We start from the raw sequence: 22,181 nt of genomic DNA on the forward strand, positions 1-22,181 counted from the left end.
TTCGATTGGAATAGCAATTCGGTAGCCAGTGTAGCTTATTAGCTTAAAGGGAGCTGAACTGAATACTGTGTTTACACGGGCCTCCGCTTACAAAAATAGCTATTTACAGTAATCCACGTGATTGTGTGTTTGCATCTATTCTTACCACATGTCATGTTTCCGCTACAGTGTTTTGACAGTGGGGTGGATAATAATCTAGTGTTTTGGTCAGGTTCAGCGGTTGCCGTGTTACATAATCGCGGGATCTCTTGTGGTTTAGCCTAAACACACATCCCGTAAAATCGCACATTTCGCCTTTATCCTGTGATTTACGCTCATTTCACCTCATACATTAGGAATTGTGCGAAGAACAGCCTTTTGGAGTCGGATTACCTCATTGTCTATACTCGCAATCCTTGTAAGAATTTAAGACTGTGTGTTTGCTATTAGCGTAACGTTATTCAGTCCAGATAGAGATAGGAGCCAGTGAGCATTGTGTTAGCTCAATAGCTAACGTTAATGGAGATGGACAGCGGAAAACAATATTAAACTTAACCAGTTTGGTTTATTTTTTTTAGCAGCTAAATGGTGTTAATTGTACACGTTGTTATCAAACATGTTCATACGAGTAAATGCAATGTTTATACATTCAAAATTGCTTGGAGCTATAAGTTGAGTTTATTGACAGACGAGTTAGCTGTGGGCAGCCTGTTTACTTGAGGCAAAACACCACAGGTAACAATTTTAACTAATAAATACCATCATATTTTTTTCTACAGATAACTGAATTTATAACATAAGTTGTCTGACATGTTATGTTTAAGTATGCTAATTAACTATTATCTAATTAAATGTGGGCTAATTAGCATATATTCATTACCAGAACAGAAATTTTGGATAAAGCAAGGTCCAAAATTCTTGCTTCATTTTGTTGACAGAGTTAAAGGTTTTTACAGAGAGGATTTTGAATCTGTTTATCACTGCATAAATGAGAAAACACTGTCAACTGCAAGGGGAAAAAAAATTTATTATAAATCAGGTAAATTATACATTATCAAACTTCTTTTTGAAAACCTTTAGAATATAGATAGCAATGATACTGTAAAGTTTGGAGTAAGTGCTGCTGAACTGGAGATTTCTGGCTTAGTAAATGGGAAAAAAAAAAAAACTCATTTTGAGAGAATACTTTATTTGAAATCTACAGATGTGAATAGATCAAGTGTAAAGAAGAAAAAAAAAAAAAGTATTCTGGGTGTTTTCTTTCCACTAATCTGAAAGAAGACATCTTATGGAAAAATCTTAAAATTGATCCTTGCATTAAAAACAAACAAACAAAACAACAACAAGAAAAAAATCACATTGCTTTTCAGAAATTAAGAAATGATCCCGCCTCAATAGGGTTTAAACAATTTTATTCTTATAGTAAATGTTTAATCTGTAGTCTTTTTGTTAGTTTTCTTGTTTGTTTGGGTAGCAACAGCTGCCAGACGTGGTTGATTGACGATGCGGCAGTTGGTTCCTGTATTTTACAGTGTAATAGTGTTGGTTAATAATGTGCATCATGTGAACCCACCACTAAAGATAGACTGTTTTCTAATTTCCTTTAATAATCATTTGCATCTCTTTTGTTCCAGGTTTCAGGTTTCACACCATGTGATGATCACCCGGGACGTGTGAACTTATTTAAGAACTCCTGTGTTCAGAAGATTTTTTGATTCCAGTGGAATCTTTCATTTTTTTTTCCATCTATTATTCCCTTTTTGTTAAATGACACACCTAATCGCACACACACCCAAGATAAACCCCCCCACCCTTGTTTACATGTAGAACAACCTTGCTACGATGCCTGTACAAGCTCCACAATGGACAGAGTTTTTGCTGTGCCCAATATGCACCCAGACGTTCGAGGAGACGGTGCGTCGGCCCATCAGTCTGGGTTGCGGCCACACCGTTTGCAAGATGTGCCTCAACAAGCTGCACCGCAAGGCTTGTCCCTTTGACCAGACGGCCATCAATACTGACATCGAGCAGCTGCCCGTCAACTCGGCCCTGCTACAGCTGGTCGGGGGTCAGGTGAGGCATTTCAACCATGTTTACTGAGTAGCATATCTAAAACTGTGGTAATGGTGATTTTTATACCACCGTGGTGGTAAAGGGCCAACCACTGGTGGTTTTGCTGTGTTTTGGTTTAGTTTTTGTCAGTTTAATCACCATTCTATAATAATGTTCTGCATTAAAGCACACCACTCACTTGTAGAGATCAGAGATCACACTGCGCACACACAAAAACATTCAGGAGCATAGAAACCTTTTGTCAACACTACCGACATGATATTTATTAATAAAATGGCTTTGATAGCATACTAAAAGACATTGCATGTTTTTGAAGTAAATAAACTTGCAACTTCAGTATTATTAGAGGGAGACTCCACATATGTAGGAAATTCACATGCGCAGTTTCTCTCTCTGTTAATTAGTTAAAAAATGATATCCTTCCAAACTTCCAAAAATCTAAAGACTCGATGCCAAAATAACATGGCATGGTTTCTTGTAACGCACATCTATGAATTTTCTTATACATATTTTTTTTTTTTTGTGCAAATTACATTAAAATTAAACAATACGATGTCCTTAAGCATGGAAACCACAATTACACAAAAAAATCAGTGAAGTTTCAGCCAAACTACGTCAACTAAGTTTGTTTCCCAACAAAGATAAAATATATACCCGGTCTGGACTTTGCTGGGGAGAACAAGCAGTCCTCTCTCTTTTATGGTTTCATATTTTTCCTGATATTCCAAAGCAATTGATGATAAAGTTTGGAAGAGAGATTTTATCTTTCACACAAGCAAGACATTTAATCTACAAACAAAATTAACAGCGTGTGTAAATTGCATTCTGCAGATAAACTTGACGTTCCTTACCTTGCCTAAAGAATACCAACTGTGTTCTAATCAAAAATGAGGAGAGATAAAGAGTGAAAAACAAGATATTTTTGAAGCCTACAGACACACATTGTGACCAGTAAAATTACTAATAAATGTTTATATAGCCTAAATAAATACCAAAAAAGACTACGAGATGAGTGAGATGTGAGTGATTGTTTGGGAAGAGAAACGAGTGATTCCATATGTAGTTCAGTTTTCCAATTGTGGGAAATCTGGTGACCAGATCACAAGACAGAATTCAAAGCCAACACAAATTCGTGGGCTCACGTACCCCTCATTCAGCACAAAGTGTTTCCATATTTGCTAAATTTAGTTGCTAAAGTGTTGTTTATGTAAATAAAGCTTTGTACTTAACTTGTGTTCAGTTATTATCATTATTTTATTTTTCCATTGTGGTGGTGCTGTACCGCTGCAGTAGTGCGGTTGTCTCCCTCAATAGCGCAACCTTAAGCATAACCGCAGTTTTTCAGATCCATCACTGTGTGCTTCATTTAATTTGTCTTTTTCTCTCAGGTGCCCAAACAGCAACCTGTGGTGCTCATTACGTGTCCAGAGGACACCAAGCATTATGATGAGGCACGGCAGTGTGTTGAGGAGCTGGCCCTCTACCTCAAACCCCTCAGCAGTGCACGAGGTAACTGATATGCTCTTATTTCCAATCTTTTTCTTTGTTTTTTTACGTAGAACAGAACATTAAAAAACAAAGCAAACAAACAAAACAAAACAAAAAAATCCAACCCTAAATACCAGTCAGAGCTTAAAAAAAAAAAAGGGTACAATCAACCCTCTACAATGCGAGTAAATCACTCACATGTGTGACTAAATCTTCACTCTGGGCGACTAAATGACTAAATTCTCAGATTTTTCTCGCCAGTGTGTGAGTTGGAGGCTAAGTATATGAGTTTAGCACAGATATATTTTCTCTCGCTGAACACTATGACTGAGCGCTTCAGAGATTCACTCTCAGTCAAGCGATCTGTTTCTTTTTTTTTTTCTTTTTTTTTTCCAGTTCATCTGAATGGATGCGCTGCGCACCTGTGTTTGACGTACCGTAAACTCTAGCGTGAAGGCGCATGACTCGCCGTCGCACATGCAAAGAAAGAAAGAGCAAGAGAGTCTTACATGACATGCAGAATTAATGTGCTACATGTAAACGATATTGTTTGTTGTATTTTCCTGTCAAAAGAACGGAGTTCCTTTTGGAATTTGGATCAGCTTTTAAGAACTGCCAGGTTCTCCGGTAGTGGGCGGAACTAATGCGCAAATGGCAGTCTCATTGGCTGGTGCTCACCTATTATCGTCCCTGTTATGATTTCAGCAAATCAGTTCAAGCGAACGCAGACAACCTGATTAATATGAATCCAGCAGCTCATTAATCCTTAGTGCTTTTTATATTGTTCTTATTAGTAGAATTTGTATTATTATTATTATCATCAATGTTATTGTTAGATTTTTCCCTTTTTTTTTTTTTTTTTGCAGAAACACAGAATGACCAAAAAAGCACCACCACTAATATGCATTCATACATTGTTACCAAGTTTTAATTCTAATTACTAAAGTTCTATCATTTAAATAATAGGCCTACGTGATTATCTTATTATAATGCTTGACTGACTGATGTTAAGAGTATACTTTCAGATATTTAAAAAGCTATATATGGGTAGTTGACATGAAAATTGGACTGTGTCCTATGGTGTGAGAAAAAATAACATGAGCAAAATGTATCTTCATTCTTAGTTACAAATAGCATGAGAGAGGTTTATCTTCAGTGTTAGAGTTTTTCTTTTTTTTTGTAAATTTTTCCATCATACCATAGGACACATTGATAAGTATATATATATACACAGCATAGACACCAACATTAGGGGTGTGTGATATTGACAAAAAATCTCAATATTTTCTGGGATTTTATAGATAATGATAATTAGACGATATTCTGCTGAGTGTGTTATTGTGCTGGTATCTTAAGGACTGTCGTGGACAGCTGACTCCTAAAGTTTTTGATATTCTTCATATTCTGTGTGGTGGTCAGTTCACACGTTTTATGCGCATTTTTACCTTTATAAAGAGATTTTTTTTTTTTCTAAAAGTGTCCATTATCTGAGTCAAATCCTTACATTTAATCAGTGAATTAGAATAATAAGACATTTAGGCTGTTACCAAATGAAATCTGTCAACAAAATTCATATTTGCACTGCAGAGAAAACACAGAAGCTGCATCTGAAGTGGCTTTTAGATGTAATTATACACTGTTTAATGCAAGACATGAATGCATTTAACCTGCAGTTACAAATGCATAAATTATGTTTTGATATATTAAACATAAAACGTTAAATACTGATATTTGAAATTATTTAAATAATAAAAGATCCGAAAGAACCAAATCATTTAATTGGTTGATTCATTCAGGAACGAAACACCGTCATGTTGCTCAAAGACGCAAAACAGTGCTGTGGCTGTGTTTGGAATCATTTTTATTGTCGAAATAGTGCGAAAACAGGAAATATGGTGTCTAAAACGTAAGTCTATTAATTAACTTCTTGTTTATTGAACTGTTGTAAAAAATCTATCACATTTGTAATCCTGGTCATTTTTGGAGAAAAACGGCACACTTTGTGTGAGAGAGATTAATTTGGCTATATGAAATGGTATAAATATATACGTTTTCTGCCCCCATGTCTTGAATTTGTGATCATTCTAATTGCATTTTAATAGACTGAATCATGCCGTGAAAGAACGCACTAATGCGCACGCACACTAGTCTGGAGTGTTTTGAATGTTTTTTTTTGCAAAATACTCGATATTGTCAAATCACACATCGTTAAAACAACAATTACGATATTATCGCAGACAATATATATATCGCACACCCCTAACAAACATACATATATATTGTATATCAGTCTGGCGAGTAAACAAAAAAATTTACAGAAAGATCGATAAAGATACATTTAGAAAATAGTGTGAACTTTTATTTCATGCCAAGAAAGACATGGCCAAATGATTGATTGCATATTTTTGACTATATCTAGGAGTGGGGTTAAGTAATGCTGCTCAGAGCATGCTGAGCCGCCCCATGCAGAGGAAGTTGGTGACTCTGGTGCACTGTCAGCTGGTGGAAGAGGAAGGACGGGTCAGGGCCATGCGGGCGGCCCGTTCTCTGGGCGAAAGAACTGTTACTGAGCTCATTTTGCAGCACCAAAACCCCCAGCAGCTCTCCTCCAACCTGTGGGCTGCTGTCAGAGCCAGAGGCTGTCAGTTCCTGGGCCCCGGTAAGATGATGCTTTAAAATCCCGTTCACACCAACATGAATGGTCATCGCCAAAATTTGGTCTTGTGGAAGTTCTAGTGTCTTATATGTGACCCTTTCTTTTTTATCTACAGCCATGCAGGAGGAGGCACTAAAGCTGGTGCTGTTGGCCTTGGAAGACGGATCTGCTCTTTCCAGGAAGGTTTTGGTTCTCTTTGTGGTCCAGAGACTGGAACCAAGATTTCCTCAGGCCTCCAAAACCAGTATTGGACATGTAGTTCAGCTCCTCTACCGTGCCTCCTGCTTCAAGGTAGGTGCCTTTTATTGTACACTTGATCTCATCTTAGCTTTTCGCAAGCATCTTATGAGGTGTTTTTTTGCAGTTATGTTTTCTTATTCATATCCAGATGTGCTGGGATTAATTAGATTCTGATGTTCTTAATGTGCAAATTAACTTTTTTATTTGCAGCTTATTTGCAATAACATTAACAGCTGTAGCTCTGAGGTTTCAGTTGAGTCTCTTCTGTATCGTAGGTGACTAAGCGAGATGAGGATTCTTCACTAATGCAGTTGAAAGAGGAGTTCCGCACGTATGAGGCACTTCGGCGGGAACACGACTCTCAGATTGTTCAAATCGCAATGGAGGGAGGCCTCCGCATCGCCCCCGATCAATGGTCTTCTCTGTTGTATGGAGACCAGTCTCATAAGTCTCACATGCAGTCCATCATTGACAAGGTATTACAGCCAGCTGTCTGCATGGTTTGAGAATTTCCTTCGCTCTTTCAAATGACAGAAATTAGGGATGGGTACAGAGACCCGGTATTTTTTTGGACCGGTACGTAATTGGGTCAATTTCGGACTACTGATAAGCTTTATGACAAACGATACTGTTATCGATACTTAAGTTGTTTTATTTCCATATACTTCAATGTTAATGACTAATTAGAAGCTGCTGCTTGACATTTTCCTTCACTGAATCATTGTGGCCGACGTTTGCTCGACGTGTGTGTGATATCCGTGCCCGTGTGTGGTGTGTGTTTGCGTGCAATCAGTGGCGGCAAGAGTGAAACGTTCGAAAGTGTGGGCTCACGATACAAAACTAAAGGACACCAGTGTCAGATGCAATAGGCTATATGCAGTAGTGTAATGGTGAACAAAGGAGGCAACACCAGTAATATAATAAAACATTTACTAATAAAACACAACATCTACCTCAAGCAATGTGCTGTATTTACTGTCTCCCGGCTCCAGCTCCAACTGCAACTCGTGAGACACATTCACATCAAATGTTGATTCAGCGGTAGAGTTACACTCACGAGACACTGCACTTATTCGCAATTACAAAAGTACATTATTTGCGTGTGCTCTGGTTTAAAGTCTTGCCGGCTAAACATTTCATTCGCATGCTTTTCTGACATCCGCTTATTCAAAACACTTGCACTTAAAGCATGCTTACACTAAAAGGATGGTCAAACAGCACATGATTACTTGGTTATCTTAGTTATCATCTGATTGCGCTAATATTGTCAAAAACACACAAGGTTTACATATAAACACAGTTATGTCTAAAGTGAAAGTAAACAGTTGAGAGAGAAACAGATGCGTGCATGTCTTAAAGGGACAGAACTAAACATGCTGCCGATTGTCATTAAAGGGATAGTTCACCCAAAAATTTAAATTCTGTCATTATTTACTCACTGTCATGTTGTACCACACCTGTATTAATTTTTATTCTTGTGCTGAACACAAAAGAAGATATTTTGAAGAATGTGGGTAACCAAACATATGGAATATGGAAGTCACTGGGGACCAGCAACTGTTTGGTTTCCCACATTCTTCAAAAATCTTCTTTTGTGTTCAGCACAAGAATAAAAATTAATACATTCTTCAAAATAACTTTTATGTTTAACAGAAAAAAGAAACTCATTCAGGTTTAAAACAACTGAGAGTGAGTAAATGATGACAATTTTCATTTATGAGTGAACTATTCCCTTCATGTTAATAAAATAAAACACAAAGACAAAAATAACTCCCTGCTCCTGACTGAAGAACTTTAATACAATTGCTAAAGTTCAGCAGTAATAAAATAACTTGAAATTTTTAACAACTTTTCGCATCATATCTTTTTGCACCAAATGGTATCGATAACCGAATCGATATGTACAATAAAATGTAAACGATACCATTTATACCAGAAATGGTATTACAGTGGGGGAAAAAATTATTTGATCCCCTGCTGATTTTGAACGTTTGCCCACTGACAAAAAAATTATCAGTCTATAATTTTAATGGTAGGTTTATTTTAACAGTGCGAGACAGAATAACAACAAAAAAATCCGCATTTCAAAAAAGTTATAAATTGATTTGCATTTTAATGCAAGTATTTGACCCCTTTGCAAAACATGACGGTGCTTGGAGGCAAAACCCTTGTTGGCAATCACAGAGGTCAGACATTCTTGTAGTTGACCACCAGGTTTGCACACATCTCAGGAGGGATTTTGTCCCACTCTTCTTTGCAGATCCTCTCCAAGTCATTAAGGTTTCGAGGCTGATGTTTGGCAACTCGAACCTTCAGCTCCCTCCACAGATTTAGGCCACTCCAGGACCTTAATGTGCTTCTTCTTGAGCCACTCTTTTCTTGCCTTGGCTGTGTGTTTTGAGTCATTATCATGCTGAAATACCCATCCACGACCCATTTTCAATGCTCTGGCTGGCTTCAGTGCCCTGGCCCTGACGGTACATGGCCCCGTCCATCATCCCTTTGATGCGGTGCAGTTGTCCTGTCCCCTTAGCAGAGAAACACCCCCAAAGCATAATGTTTGTACCTCCATGTTTGACGGTGGGGATGGAGTTCTTAGGGTCATGGGCAGCATTCCTCTGAGTTGAGTTGATGCCAAAGAGCTGGATTTTGGTCTCATCTGACCACAACAGTTTCACCCAGTTCTCCTCTGAATCATTGGCAAACTTCAGACGGGCTGTACATGTGCTTTCTTGAGCAGGGGGACGTGTGGGCGCTGCAGGATTTCAGTCCTTCACGGCGTAGTGTGTTACCAATTGTTTTCTTGGTGACTATGGTCCCAGCTGCCTTGAGATCATTGACCAGATCCTCCCGTGTAGTTCTGGGCTGATTTCTCACTGTTCTCATGATCATTGAAACTCCACGAGGTGAAATCTTGCATGGAGCCCCAGTCCGAGGGAGATTGACAGTTATTTTGTGTTTCTTCCATTTGCGAATAATCGCACCAACTGTTGTCACCTTCTCACCAAGCTGCTTGGCGATGGTCTTGAAGCCCATTCCAGCCTTGTGTAGGTCTACAATCTTTTCCCTGACATCCTTGGACAGCTCTTTGGTCTTGGCCATGGTGGAGAGTTTGGAATCTGATTGATTGATTGCTTCTGTGGACAGGTGCTCCTAATCTCAGCTCCTTACCTGTATAAAAGACATCTGTCTCTCACTGTTCAAAAAACCCTACCATTAAAATTATAGACTGATCATTTCTTTGTCAGTGGGCAAACGTACAAAATCAGCAGGGGATGAAATATTTTTTTTCCACCACTGTATGTCTCAATAATGGCTAAAGGGAATATGACTGTTTGTCTTTCAGCTGCAGACCCCGGCGTCGTTTGCTCAGAGTGTGCAGGAGCTGACCATCGCACTGCAGAGGACGGGTGACCCTGCCAATCTCAACCGGCTGAGACCTCACCTCGAATTGCTTGCTAACATCGACCCCAGTCCAGGTTTGTTAAGACAGACAAAAATATGATGTCTGAGCATCTGAGATACTGAATTAAAGCTTAGCGTTATGACAATATGTAATGACAGTGGAGACATTTATTCAATTTATTCAAAGAATTGAAAAAATATCATGATTTCCACATGGATTGATTTAAGGAGGATTATGTGACACTTAAGACTGGAGAAATTGCTGTGGAAAATGTATATGCTAACTGCTTTCACAGGAATTAATTTACATTTTAAAATGGTTTACAATAGAAGGTAGTGCTGGGCGGTATGACCAAAAATGTATATCACAGTATTTTTCAAAATTATACCGGTTTCACGGTATATGACGGTATTTATTTTTTTCATGCATGATCGGGTGTTAACCACATTTTCTACTGATTGAGGGAGGAAAAACTGCAGTAGATTGACTTAGAATGCCCTATTTTACTGTCATGATGAGCGAATATTGTAGAAAAATTCCACACTAAATAGTGACTAAACACGACCCATTAATACATGTTAACCAGGAGTCATTTTCATTTATAATCGCGACATCGTCTGATAAAATCAACATGCATCTAACGTTAAACTAAAGAGCGGCTATGCGGTGGTTTTGGCTATATTACTATTTTGTCTCATGCAGCGCACTGCCTGCGTCTGAGTAAACTAAAACAAAAAAGTGCATAATATTAACAGACGAACTATGCTCATATTTGTAATTCCAAACAGTCGCGGTACGGCCAAATGAATGCGGTGCTTCTCTGCCGCTCGCTGCACAGAACAGACGCAGAGAGACGCGACGCTGCGCTGGGAGTCAGATCTCGCGCTCATGGGCAGCACTGGCGACATCTTCCAACTGAACCATAGCTAAGGTTTATCCAAAACATTCGCTAGGTTTGTCAGTTTGTATATTCTATGGGGGAAAAAAAGCCGCTAAAAGGGTTTGAAAGTTGCTAAATATAGTGCTAAAGTCATGCTCGTGTGTGTGACGAGCTGGTGGCGGCGCGCGGTGGATATTGTGGATGAGTTCTTCTGTGTCATCACGTTCTACTAGTTCTACAGCTTCAGAACACGCTTAGTAACACATACAGCTGTGTTCTTGCCACAATGCAATAGTGAAAAGAGACCCCTCTCAAACAGTGTGTCGCGTTCCGAACGTTATTTAAATAACACCGGTATTGCGGTATTTTAAAAATTCATATCATAAGAAAAATAAACACCGGTATTCGGTATGAACCGGTATACCGCCCAGCACTAATAGAAGGTTGTTTTTATTGTAGAATATTAAACAATATTAGTGTTTTTACTTTGTATTGGATTAAATAAATTCAGCTTTGAGCATAAGAGACTTCTTTCGAAAAAAAAAAAATTAAACTAATAATATAATAATAATAATAATAATATAAAAAATGTAGAATGTGCGGTGCTTTTAGGGTGAATTTAAAAATAACTATATTCTGATATATACTGTGAAAATAAATAAATTTGTGTGAAATTACTCCTAGTGTAATTTAAGGTTTAAGGTCATGACACCCACCCCTAGAGTGAATTAGTAACATGTGCACCTGTTCTGTTCTGTGATCAGTTTTGCTGTGATTTCTCTTCACTCAGATGCTCCTCCTCCTACCTGGGAGCAGCTGGAGAAGGGGCTGGTAGCAGTAAAGACGGTGGTGCACGGCCTAGTGGACTTCATCCAGAACCACAGCAAGAAGGGTGCCGACACGCAACAGCCACCACAGCACAGCAAATACAAGACGTACATGTGCAGAGACATGAAGCAGAAAGGAGGCTGTCCCAGAGGAGCCAGCTGCACCTTTGCTCATTCTCAGGAGGAACTGGAGAAGTGAGTGCCGTTGCATGTCTGGTTAGTGTTAAACCACAAACTTGCTTAATAATCAATCTCATTTGGTGTTCGCTCTGCAGGTACCGCAAAATGAACAAACGTCTTGCTGCACGAGTGCCCTGCACCGCTGGCCTGCTGCCTGAGGATGTGGTCCCACTGGAGCCTGGGCGAAAGGCCTCTTCGCTTACCAACGGGGGCCCTCTTCCCCAGCTCATCCCCAGAGGCACAGACCCCTCCACATATGACCTCTTACTCAAGCCCAAGATGGACGCCACTAGCCTGAGTGCTCCTGGGTCACCACCTGACTCGTAAGCCTTTGTTTCTCAGTTTGACTTCTCATTCCCTGCTTTTCTGTCATGGCTACAGTTTCAAAAAATTTTAGACTGAAAGAGCAACAGCAAAAGTGCTGAGATAGTGAGAAGTTGTGCTTAATAGGTTTGGCTTTAACAGGAAGGAACAACATGTTACCACTGACGCATTTCTTCCTCTTGTTTCTCTTAAGTTTGGATAAATGTAGCTTGGCCCTGACACCCCACCCTGTGCCTCACCCTAGGGCGGAGCACTTACCCATGTCCAAGCAGGTGCCAGTCATGCCCAGAGGTGCGCCACAGATGTATCCACAACAGCAGCCCGAGCTCTTCTATCCAGAGCCAGCCAGACCTCCTCCCTCAGGATCTCAGTATGATGCTCAATATCCAACAGGTGAGTGGATTTGCTCATATGGATGGTTGTCTTAGTTTGGTTGTCTTAGAACTAGGGCTATCTAATTGCAAATATTTTTTTTTATTTATTTATTTTTTTGACAAATATTGCGATTTGATTTGCAATTTTAATTTTGCAAAGTCAAGCTTCAGCTCAATGTTGTCAATAGTGTGCAGCACAGTATGGTTATTGTTCTCTGCTGAAAAGAAACATGATTTCCATTAAAACCATTACAAAATTCCTTTTGGGCATTATTGCAATAGGAATTACTGTTGTTCTATTGGTTCCCATCTGCCAGATTACATCCCACCAATAGAATCCATCAAATGCCAGTAGACACTATATTAAAACCAATACAATTCCCATTATAACCCTTAAATCCATTACATTTTCTATTGTGTTTTGGGAGAGGTTCTATTGTTTTTTTCAGCAGGGAAGATTATAATGGTATTACTACTTTTACAGAATTTACTTAATTACTGAATTTCACCAGAAAGATTAGTTTATTTTGTGTAAATAAAGAACTCTATTACTTTAGTCAATTATTCAAGTATTACATAGGTTACATAAGCTGATTTATTCATTTGAAAGTATTTGGGATTTTAAGAACAAGTGGAAAATGTTGTTCTTCTTGTTCGTTTCAAACGCGGAGCCAGGTGCGAGTTGACACAGGTTGCGCGCGTGTGTCAAGCCTCCTCCATACTGCCAGATGCGCTTGTATACAGACTTGCAGTTCGGAGCCGGGCGCGAGACCGCGAGTATAAACGAGCAACACTAAACAGGCTGCGTGTGTGTGGCAAGTGTAAACGGCTCGTCCGTGAGACGTGGGGCAGTGATTAGCGAGTATGAGAAGCATTCAGAGACGCAGGCTGTGTGTGCGGTCTTCTGAATTGGGAATAGCGAACATGCATTATAAACTTATTTCAAATTAGAATCTGTTGGGGAGATAAAATGTGTAAGATAATGTTCATGTACTAATAAAAACAAATAAGAAAATGTATATTTTATTCTCCAGTACTAAAAGCAGAAGCGATAAGGGAGCACTTTTGCGTTGTGGCACAGCTCTTGCAAATTAAACTTTTTTGTTCGGTGTATGTCATTTCGAAGCCGAAGTAATCTCATATTACATAACATTTTCTTTAGTAGGCCTATTACTTTGCCTGACTATTGATCTGACCTTGTAGATGCCATAATCCCACTCGCGCACGCTTTCTATTTTTTATTTTTTTGTTTGTCACTCAAGGCTGTCAGTCATGCATTTGATCTGGAACAGAGAATATCGTGTCCGCATCGCAGGCTTTGCGATTATTAAATCGCAACATCTCAAATCGCGATTGCGGTTCGATTTCGATTAATCGCACAGCCCTTCTTAGAACTAACTTAGTTTGAAGTTTAGTTGTATATTTCTGTTGAGGGGAATTAGGCCTATTTTCAGTTTAAATGCACATTTATTGTTTGTATAAACGGATAAAGCAATAAAATGCTAAAAACTGAAAAGTGAGTTCAGGCATCACAAGATTATAATTTACCTAATGAATAATGGATATTCATTTAAAAATTTGCTTAAAGGCATAGTTCACCCCCCCAAAAAAGAAATTGCTGTTAATTTGCTCAGCCTCAGGATATTCAAGATGTAGGGGACTTTTTTTCTTCAGTAGAACAGTAAATATTTTTAGCTGAAAGCTCCTTGTTGATTCATAAAATGCAAGTCAATGGCTACTGTCACTTCGAGAGTCAAAAAAAGCTTATCAAGCACCACAAAATTAATACCTGTGGCTCCTGACGATATGTTGAGGTCTTATGAAATGAAACAATCAGTCTGTGCAAGAAACTGCTGTCATTTTTACCTGTAATCCATAGGGCTGTCGCGATAACCGCAATATCGCAATACCGCGCTATTGACGAGTATAACCGCAGAGGAATGCAACAACCGCAGCAACCGCGATATTTCAGTGTTTTCTTTTTCGTAAGGTTACGCCCTTCTTGTTTTACACTTCGTGCATGTGTACTGAATATTAATAATGATAACAATATGTACCATGCTGATTTGCACAGAGGCTCAGTAAATTTGCACTTAACAAGCCTAAACAGACTACGTGCGAATGAGAGAGAGATCGACTGATCGCGTGCGATTACCTGCGTCTGTCCTTCAGGCCGAGTCATGTATATTTGTCAATACAGGTTGTCATGTCCAAGGAAAGCGAAATCTGTCTTAGCAACGATGCTCTGCTGAGCCTTTAAAAGTGGCGCTCAAAGTTAAAATGATTTAAACAGCGTGTTTCATTACAAATCTCTGAATGAATCAGCGTTTTTGAACGTGTAGATGAATGAAGACCCACTCAAAGACAGTTCCTTGATGTCACCTTGTGGCGTAACAATGAAGCTGCACTGACTGACAGCCCGTCTAGAACACGCAGGTGAAATATCAACAGAAAAAGTATCTTGTCAGTCAGATTCGAGGAACAGAACTAACTGTTATTTTTTTATATATATATATATATATTAGGATAACAATATACTAATGATCTTATTGTCAGGTTTATGTTTTGTTATGTGGACCATTATTTTGTCATTCTCTTCTGTTTACTTCACTTCTTGTTTCAACGCGATTTAGTTTCGGTTTCATTGGTTTATGAATATGACCTCCTTACATCGTAACACATACACAGATTATATATGCGGTCATACCGCGCTATTGAGCCACTCAAAATTACCACAAGGGAAATTCCTTAACCGCGATAGCCCTAGTAATCCATAGTCATAGCGGAACTCGGACATCTTTAGGTTTCAGCGCCATAGAGAAACATTGGAAGATCTGAAGCTTGCATCGGTTTTATGGGGTTTATGCTTCAAAAATGGAAAAACGACGTGCCTGGGGTACTTGTAACATGGATTCGAGGTATCCTGAGAGGATGGGCAATATAATTTATTTTATTACATTTCCTGAACCCAAACAAAATAGAGCAAAATTGCATTTATTTGTAAAACTCACATGATTCCAATTAGGGCTGCAACAACGAATCGATTAAATCGATAAAAATCGATTACTAAAAGCGTTGGCAACGAATTTCATAATCGATTCGTTGTGTCGCGCGACGCGGAGACGTTTGATTATTAAAAAAAAAAAACTTTAGTTGAGCGGAGCGGAGTGAACACACTCGGTCTCTCTCGGTCTCGGATGCTAGCAGAGTTTGGCGCCTCATAAATAAAAAACAAAAGTAAAAAAAACAAAAAACGAGCGGAGGTAGAGGAAAGATACATGGCGGAGGCAGAGAAATCCGTGCGACCCAAGTCATCAAGGTGTGGGAGCAGGGGCGGCGTTTGCGTATGGCAGAGTATGGCAGTTGCCATACTCTAGCCCAGTCAGGTGCTGTGAAAAATTATCCAAACTTGAGTCGCTTATAATTCGTTTTATTATTTTAAATCAGAGAGTTTTAAAAATAGTAAACCAATTATAAGCATTAAAATAACTTGTCAGTAAAACTGTAACGCCATTGGATCATCGAGCTCTCAGCGAGACCTCGTAACTTCACCCGCCTCCGTTCAGATTGACGCGCGCACAGCCTGGAGAAGATGAGATCTCTGCTTTTCGCAATGCAAGGGTGAATAAATAATTGGTGTTTGAATAGTACAGCGTTTTCTTTACTCAAACACTATGTCAGTAAAGGATAATGTTTTTGTGTGTTTGAAGAGTGGAGAAGAATTAGTTATTTGCTGTCTATATACGTTTTAAATATCCTGTGCATTATGTGCATAAGCGCTTAATTTGAGATTTTGGCCAAGTGTATTAAACAACAAGAAAAACTAAGCGCCCATATAGCTACAATCAAAGTTATATAACCTTTAAAGTTGATGAAAGCATAATGCACTTAATGCACTTATGCACTGCATAACAGCCGTTCTAACGACAGACAAAACACTCCATCTCTGTCATTCTCTGGTCAAAAACATTATTAACTCCATTTGAGCTTGATTTTCATATAATGTTAAGTGCAGGTGTCTGATACAATACCAACGCTAACGACGCAGTGTTGTTAAATTATTTAATTTTTGCACTCCCCAAAAGTCTATATATTTGGCAGATGTAAAGCATACATGTGTATGTTTTTGTGTTAGTCCATTTTATTTTATTTTATTATTATTATAACAGCTCAGGGATGTTCAAGGAGCAACATGTTTGTGCACTTTCTAAAGATTTTAGTTCTGTTTTTGAATAAAGGGTTGGAAATGAATGCTTTTTCTTTTTTTTTTTTAAATCCGATTCATCGATTAATCGAAAAAATAATCGACAGATTAATCGATTATTAAAATAATCGTTAGTTGCAGCCCTAATTCCAATTTATTGTGCATAATGACTAGAAATGTATCTAATTTATCGGCAGCTTTCTATTCCTGACACCTGCTCTTCACAGAGATGACAGGCTGTTTCAACAGTATTTAAATGTTTTTATACAGCTGTTCAGTTTTTTCTATTTGCTATTATGTTTATCAAGCAAGACCGAATACAAGACTACAAGGACAAGAGAACTGTGTCTGTATTCTGTTGTCCGGTCTATAGACTGTCCATGAGTGCCATCAAGTCATAGTTTTAAGGAACAGCAGCAAAACGTGCATGTGACCAAGTGCAAATCTTATGAATTGGCAAATTTTCTTTGCAGTGTGAATGTAAATTAAAACAACTTGACAGCATGCAAATTCACGATGGTCTAAATCAGGAGTACTCCAGTTCAGAGGCCAAGCGGGCAACATTTAAACTACATACGATGTGAAGGGCCACAAAAAAGACAATATTTACTGATTTAGAAATCACCTAAAGTCTTGCTTGTCCTTGTCCTATTTAAAATAAGACTGAGCATATATGTATATATATATATGTATATAACGATTAATTTCGTGATTTATTCTATTTTGAGCGCTAGACAGCAGTGTTTATATCCAAACTAAACTTTTATTCCAGTACTTCTGTGATTATTTGAATGTTTGTAACACAGAAATAACGATACAAAAGACTTTGTAAAGATGTTTCATAAACTGCTCTCTCTGGATCAGCGGCAGCGCGAGCGCAGATTTGAACGTTACATTGTGATTTAAGGCTTTAATAGACACATGAATCCTGTAATTTATGAACAAGATTGCGTGGGTGATTGAATCTGTTCGTTATCTGACTATTTATTTAAATATCCAACAGTATACGACAATAAACATACGACGCAACAATATATGGTTTAACTGTGTTCTTCAAGCCATCTCTGGTATTTTCATAATAAAAAAGTATATTTATAATCCAATGATAATCGACATTGCCTTTACCGTATAGAATATTTTATCTGCACATCAGCTCACAAAATGAAGTTATTTCAAACACTCAACTGATGTTGTGGAGTAAAATCATGTTGTCCTCTTTTGTTGGACAACGCTTCTCTTTTAAGTTGTTTGGGGCGTGCCGCTTGTAGTTAGTTACAGCGCTTGCAGAGATCGAGCAGCTTTTACTACTGCGATTGTATAGGCTACATGTAATAAAAAAAAAAAAAAACTGCCTAATATTTAAAAAAAAAATTGCGGGCCACAAAATTAATGCAGACTGGCTGGATCTGGCCCGCGGGCCGCCTGTTGAGAACCCCTGGTCTAAATCAATGTTTTGTCAGTTGTTAATTAAAATCAAAATGTTTATTGCACCAAGTTTTTTAACTGAATATTAGTCTTGGCATTAGGGGTGTGAACCTACACTGGTCTCACGGTTCGGTTCGGTTCCATTACGATTATCATGTCATCGATTCGGTTCAATTCGATATCACGATGCATTGACGATGCACTGCATCCTCAATTTTCAATTTTACTTCACATGTATACAATTTTGTCAATAAATACAAACAGTCAGATATGTGAACTGAACCTTTAATTTGACCTGTTCAAAGAAAACACGCTTCTTGAATGTTTCAGACATCAAAGAAAACTCAATTCTGGGCACAGAAGACAACAGGAGCATTTAGAACAAATACACAAAAGTAAATACTAAATATTTGGCACTGACAGGTGTTCAGGGTGAAAAGGGCTGATGTGGTTTCCTAAGTTAGTGGTATTACCCCTAGATATATGTACGTAGATGCCTCATTAACGACTGATTCTATGGGCCACGATACGTAAGCCATCCGTCATTTTTGGAACGGTCTGCGAACACAGCATATGTGTTCTCCAGGTCGTGCTTACCAGGTTGTTCATAAAAGCCGAAATGTGCCCAGATGTCAGCTTTTGAAGTAGTTGGAGCATTTTTAATTACGCGCACTCGTGTCTCGCCTCCCTCCGCCATTGTATGCTCCCATGACAAAGCACGTATGCGACAAATGACATTAGAAAAGTGTCAATATGTTATAATCTGTTATGGTCTATTACTGAACCGATACCGAATCGTCCTCATCTGCATCGCGATGCACTGTAGAAACGATTAATTTCGACACCCCTACTTGGCATGTCATAATGCTCATAATCTGTTTTTTTACAGGCAATCCCTACCCGTACCAACCTCCGCAGTATGGCCCTCCCCGCTACATCCGCAATCCGCCGCCTCCGGGTGAGCCACCTTACCCAGAGCCCTATCCAGGATACGGCCCAGATCGCCAATATCCGAGCCACCACTCTGGTCCCCCTTTCTCAGCCCACACATACGCACCACCCTCCCATTACAGTCGCAGACACGGACACTATCCCGCACCCCCACCTCCATTTTCCCAGCCCAGAGATGACTTGGTCAGGATGAGCCCGGTTCCTTTGGACGTTCCCCCGGCCGCTATGCCTCCACCTCCAGCAGGGCCTGCAGGTTCTCTGTACCACTCCCAGGAACCGTCATCCAGAGACAGATACCCACCGGACGGGTACTACACAGCTGGACCGCATCCCAGCCAAATGAGGTCCCACATAGGAGTGAGTTATGTTCTTCTTAAGGTTTTGGCATTCTAAACAGTAGTTCCTCTTGTTTGATATGCATGTTCATAAGCATTTGTTGTTTACAAATAAGGTTTCATGAATGAACATGATTTTAGTATTGTGTTTAGTATATTATAACCCATTATAACTATATAATTACTATATTATTATTGTAATTATGACTACAAGTAATACAAAAAATATCATTTGAAGTTAAGTTTTTATTTTATTTTCCAGCTACCAAGAAAACAATATAATAACGTATTATCATTATTATGTGTGTGTGTGTGTGTGTGTGTGTGTGTGTGTGTGTGTGTGTGTGTGTGAATCAGCTTAAGCACCAGTGTCTGAATTATGTGCACGTGTTGCTTAGGAACCGGTTTAATGAGTCAGTCAAAAGTATTTGAAACACTTAAACTTATGAGTTAGCATTTTGAATTCAAAAAGATTCCTTTCTATAACATTAGTTAATGCATTAACTAAAATGAACAATGATAAAATAATTACATATTACAGTATTTATTAATCATTGTTAGTTCATGTCAGCTCATGTCCATTGAATAATGTTAACAGATCCAAGTTTAATTCTAATAATCAATTAGTGGATATTAAAATAAACATTAAAGCTGCAGGCCGCAACTTTTTTGGGTAAAAAATTATCCGAAATCAATATTTGAGCAAGTACGTAACCAGCCAGTGTTCAAAACGTTTATAGCCTTTTCTCACAGCAGCTAGAATAATTAAATGTATCATTTTAATGGCGGATTGTGATCCAGAAAGGAGGTTTATGAAACACACGTGAATGAAATTAAATTATATTCCAGTTTTAAATGTGCTTCTGATTACAGAGAGCCTGAATTTACACAAGATTTGTATTTTAAAGAAAACCAGTTCGAAGGGAGCATAGTTTGCTTTTTGGGTTAAAATAATTTCTTAATATGAAATTTGAATGGTATGACAATTAGATTAGACTGTACAGAAATTGAAATCTACACACTTAATACACACTATACTCATAGTCACGCAATGCTGATGTTGTTTATTTGAGAAAGTATAACAATAATAATAATTTTCCTGGTTTGATGTGACAAGCTAATCGATCGTTAGATTAAATCACCATTGGAAGCAGCTTTAAGTAGGATTAATAAATGCTTTAGAATTATTTATGTAGTCAACTAATGTTAGTATTTGAAAACATGTTGTAAAGTTAGGGCTGGGCGATATATCATACGTGATATTCATGCGCATTTAGTCAGTAAAGCCGGTTCCGTGATTAGCGGTAAATCTCCATCACCCATTTTCAAGTAGAGTGCCATTTAATACGCGATATTGCGTAGCTTGTCAGTGAACTACGGCTCTGTGTATTAAATGGCGCTCTATTTGAAAGCAGGTGATGGAGATTTACCGCTAATCACGGAACCGGCTTTACTGACGAGATGCGCATGAATATCGTGTTCGATATATCGCCCAGCCCAATGTAAAGTTATACCTTTTTAACATTTCTAAGCCATTCCGTGGCATTTATGTAGTCTGCAGCCCTGATAGAAGCAGATTAGTAGAGATGTTCCGATACCCTTTTTCCCTTCCCGATACCGATTCCGATACCTAGGCTCAGGGTATCGGCCGATACCGAGTACTGATCCGATACCTGGGTGTGTATGTGGTTATACAACTTACTAGCCCTGTATGAATTGATACAATTATTTTATGGTGTGCTTCACCATAGATAGATAGATAGTCTGGCGAGTAAAAAAAAAAAATAATATAATGTTTGGAAAAAAGTACACTCTTAACATCAGTCAAGCATTATAAATATATTATGATGATCAAGTATTATTTAATGATAGAACTTTAGCAATTAGAATTAAAACTTGGTAACCATGTATGAACGCATATTAGTCATTTTAACTGAACTTAAGACTGGTGGTGGTGCTTTTTTGGTCATTCAGTGTTTCTGTAAAAATGGGTAAACTATCAATAATAATTCTACTAAGAACAATATAAATGCACTAAGGATTAACGAGCTGCTGGATTCATGAATATTAATCACGTTGTCTGCATTGGCTCGAACTGATTTGCTGAAATCAAAACAGGGACGATAATAGGTGAATGCCAGCCAATGAGATTGTCGTTTGCTCATTAGCTCCGCCCACTACCAGAGAATCCGGCAGTTAAGCTGAAGAATTCCAAAGGAACTCTGTTATTTTGACAGAAAAATACAACAAAGAATATCATTTACATACCATTCGGAATTGACGCGCTAGACTCTCTCTCTCTCTCTCTCTGCGTGAAGAAAAAAAGCAAAGCGACGGCGAGTAGTGCGCTTCACACTAGAGCTTACGGTACGTCAAATACAGTTGCGCTGCGCATCCATTCAGATGATCTTAAAAATAGCACAGATCACTTGACGGCGAGAGAAACTCTGAAGCGCTCAATCAGAGTGTTCGGCGAGTGACAACATATCTGTACTAAACTTATACATAGCCTCCAACTCACACACTGGCGAGTAAAATCTGTTTATTTATCAGCCAGTGGCTAATATTATACATCATTTAGTCGCCCAGGGTGAAGATTTAGTCGCATATGCAAGTAATTTACTGGCAATGTGCTAGCACGTTTGTACTTCTTCGCTGCTCTAAATAGTGGTTGCTTGTGGCAACACAGCACAGCTTCCTGTGTTTGCATTCTGAGCAGCGAAGAAGATTTCCGATTTGCAGTGTTTAGCAAAGCTAGCGCACATAACTATAGGTCTTGTTTAAGAAAATGGTATCGGATCGGTACATGGGTTCAAGTACTCGCCGATACCGATGCCAG

General features: G+C 38.7%; 1 protein-coding gene across 6 annotated transcripts in view; it reads left to right on the forward strand.

Annotated features, from left to right (window-relative positions):
- The window catches only part of rc3h1b (ring finger and CCCH-type domains 1b), a 31,891-nt gene that overhangs the window by 539 nt on the left and 9,171 nt on the right, over window positions 1–22,181 (forward strand). For 4 of the 6 annotated variants that reach the window (XM_058798578.1, XM_058798597.1, XM_058798562.1 and 1 more), the window contains exons 2-11: window positions 1,614–2,052; window positions 3,441–3,561; window positions 5,960–6,199; window positions 6,312–6,487; window positions 6,712–6,912; window positions 9,783–9,915; window positions 11,513–11,744; window positions 11,825–12,052; window positions 12,247–12,446; window positions 18,946–19,364. In XM_058798578.1, coding sequence (XP_058654561.1) covers window positions 1,822–2,052; window positions 3,441–3,561; window positions 5,960–6,199; window positions 6,312–6,487; window positions 6,712–6,912; window positions 9,783–9,915; window positions 11,513–11,744; window positions 11,825–12,052; window positions 12,247–12,446; window positions 18,946–19,364 — 2,181 coding nt within the window. In that variant the 5' untranslated portion in view covers window positions 1,614–1,821. Of the gene's footprint in view, window positions 1–73; window positions 715–1,613; window positions 2,053–3,440; window positions 3,562–5,959; window positions 6,200–6,311; window positions 6,488–6,711; window positions 6,913–9,782; window positions 9,916–11,512; window positions 11,745–11,824; window positions 12,053–12,246; window positions 12,447–18,945; window positions 19,365–22,181 lie in introns of those variants that run through there. The other 2 variants (XM_058798570.1, XM_058798589.1) reach the window with 2 other exon arrangements.

This window comes from Onychostoma macrolepis, chromosome 02 (assembly GCF_012432095.1).
Source record: "Onychostoma macrolepis isolate SWU-2019 chromosome 02, ASM1243209v1, whole genome shotgun sequence".
NCBI lineage: Eukaryota > Metazoa > Chordata > Actinopteri > Cypriniformes > Cyprinidae > Onychostoma > Onychostoma macrolepis.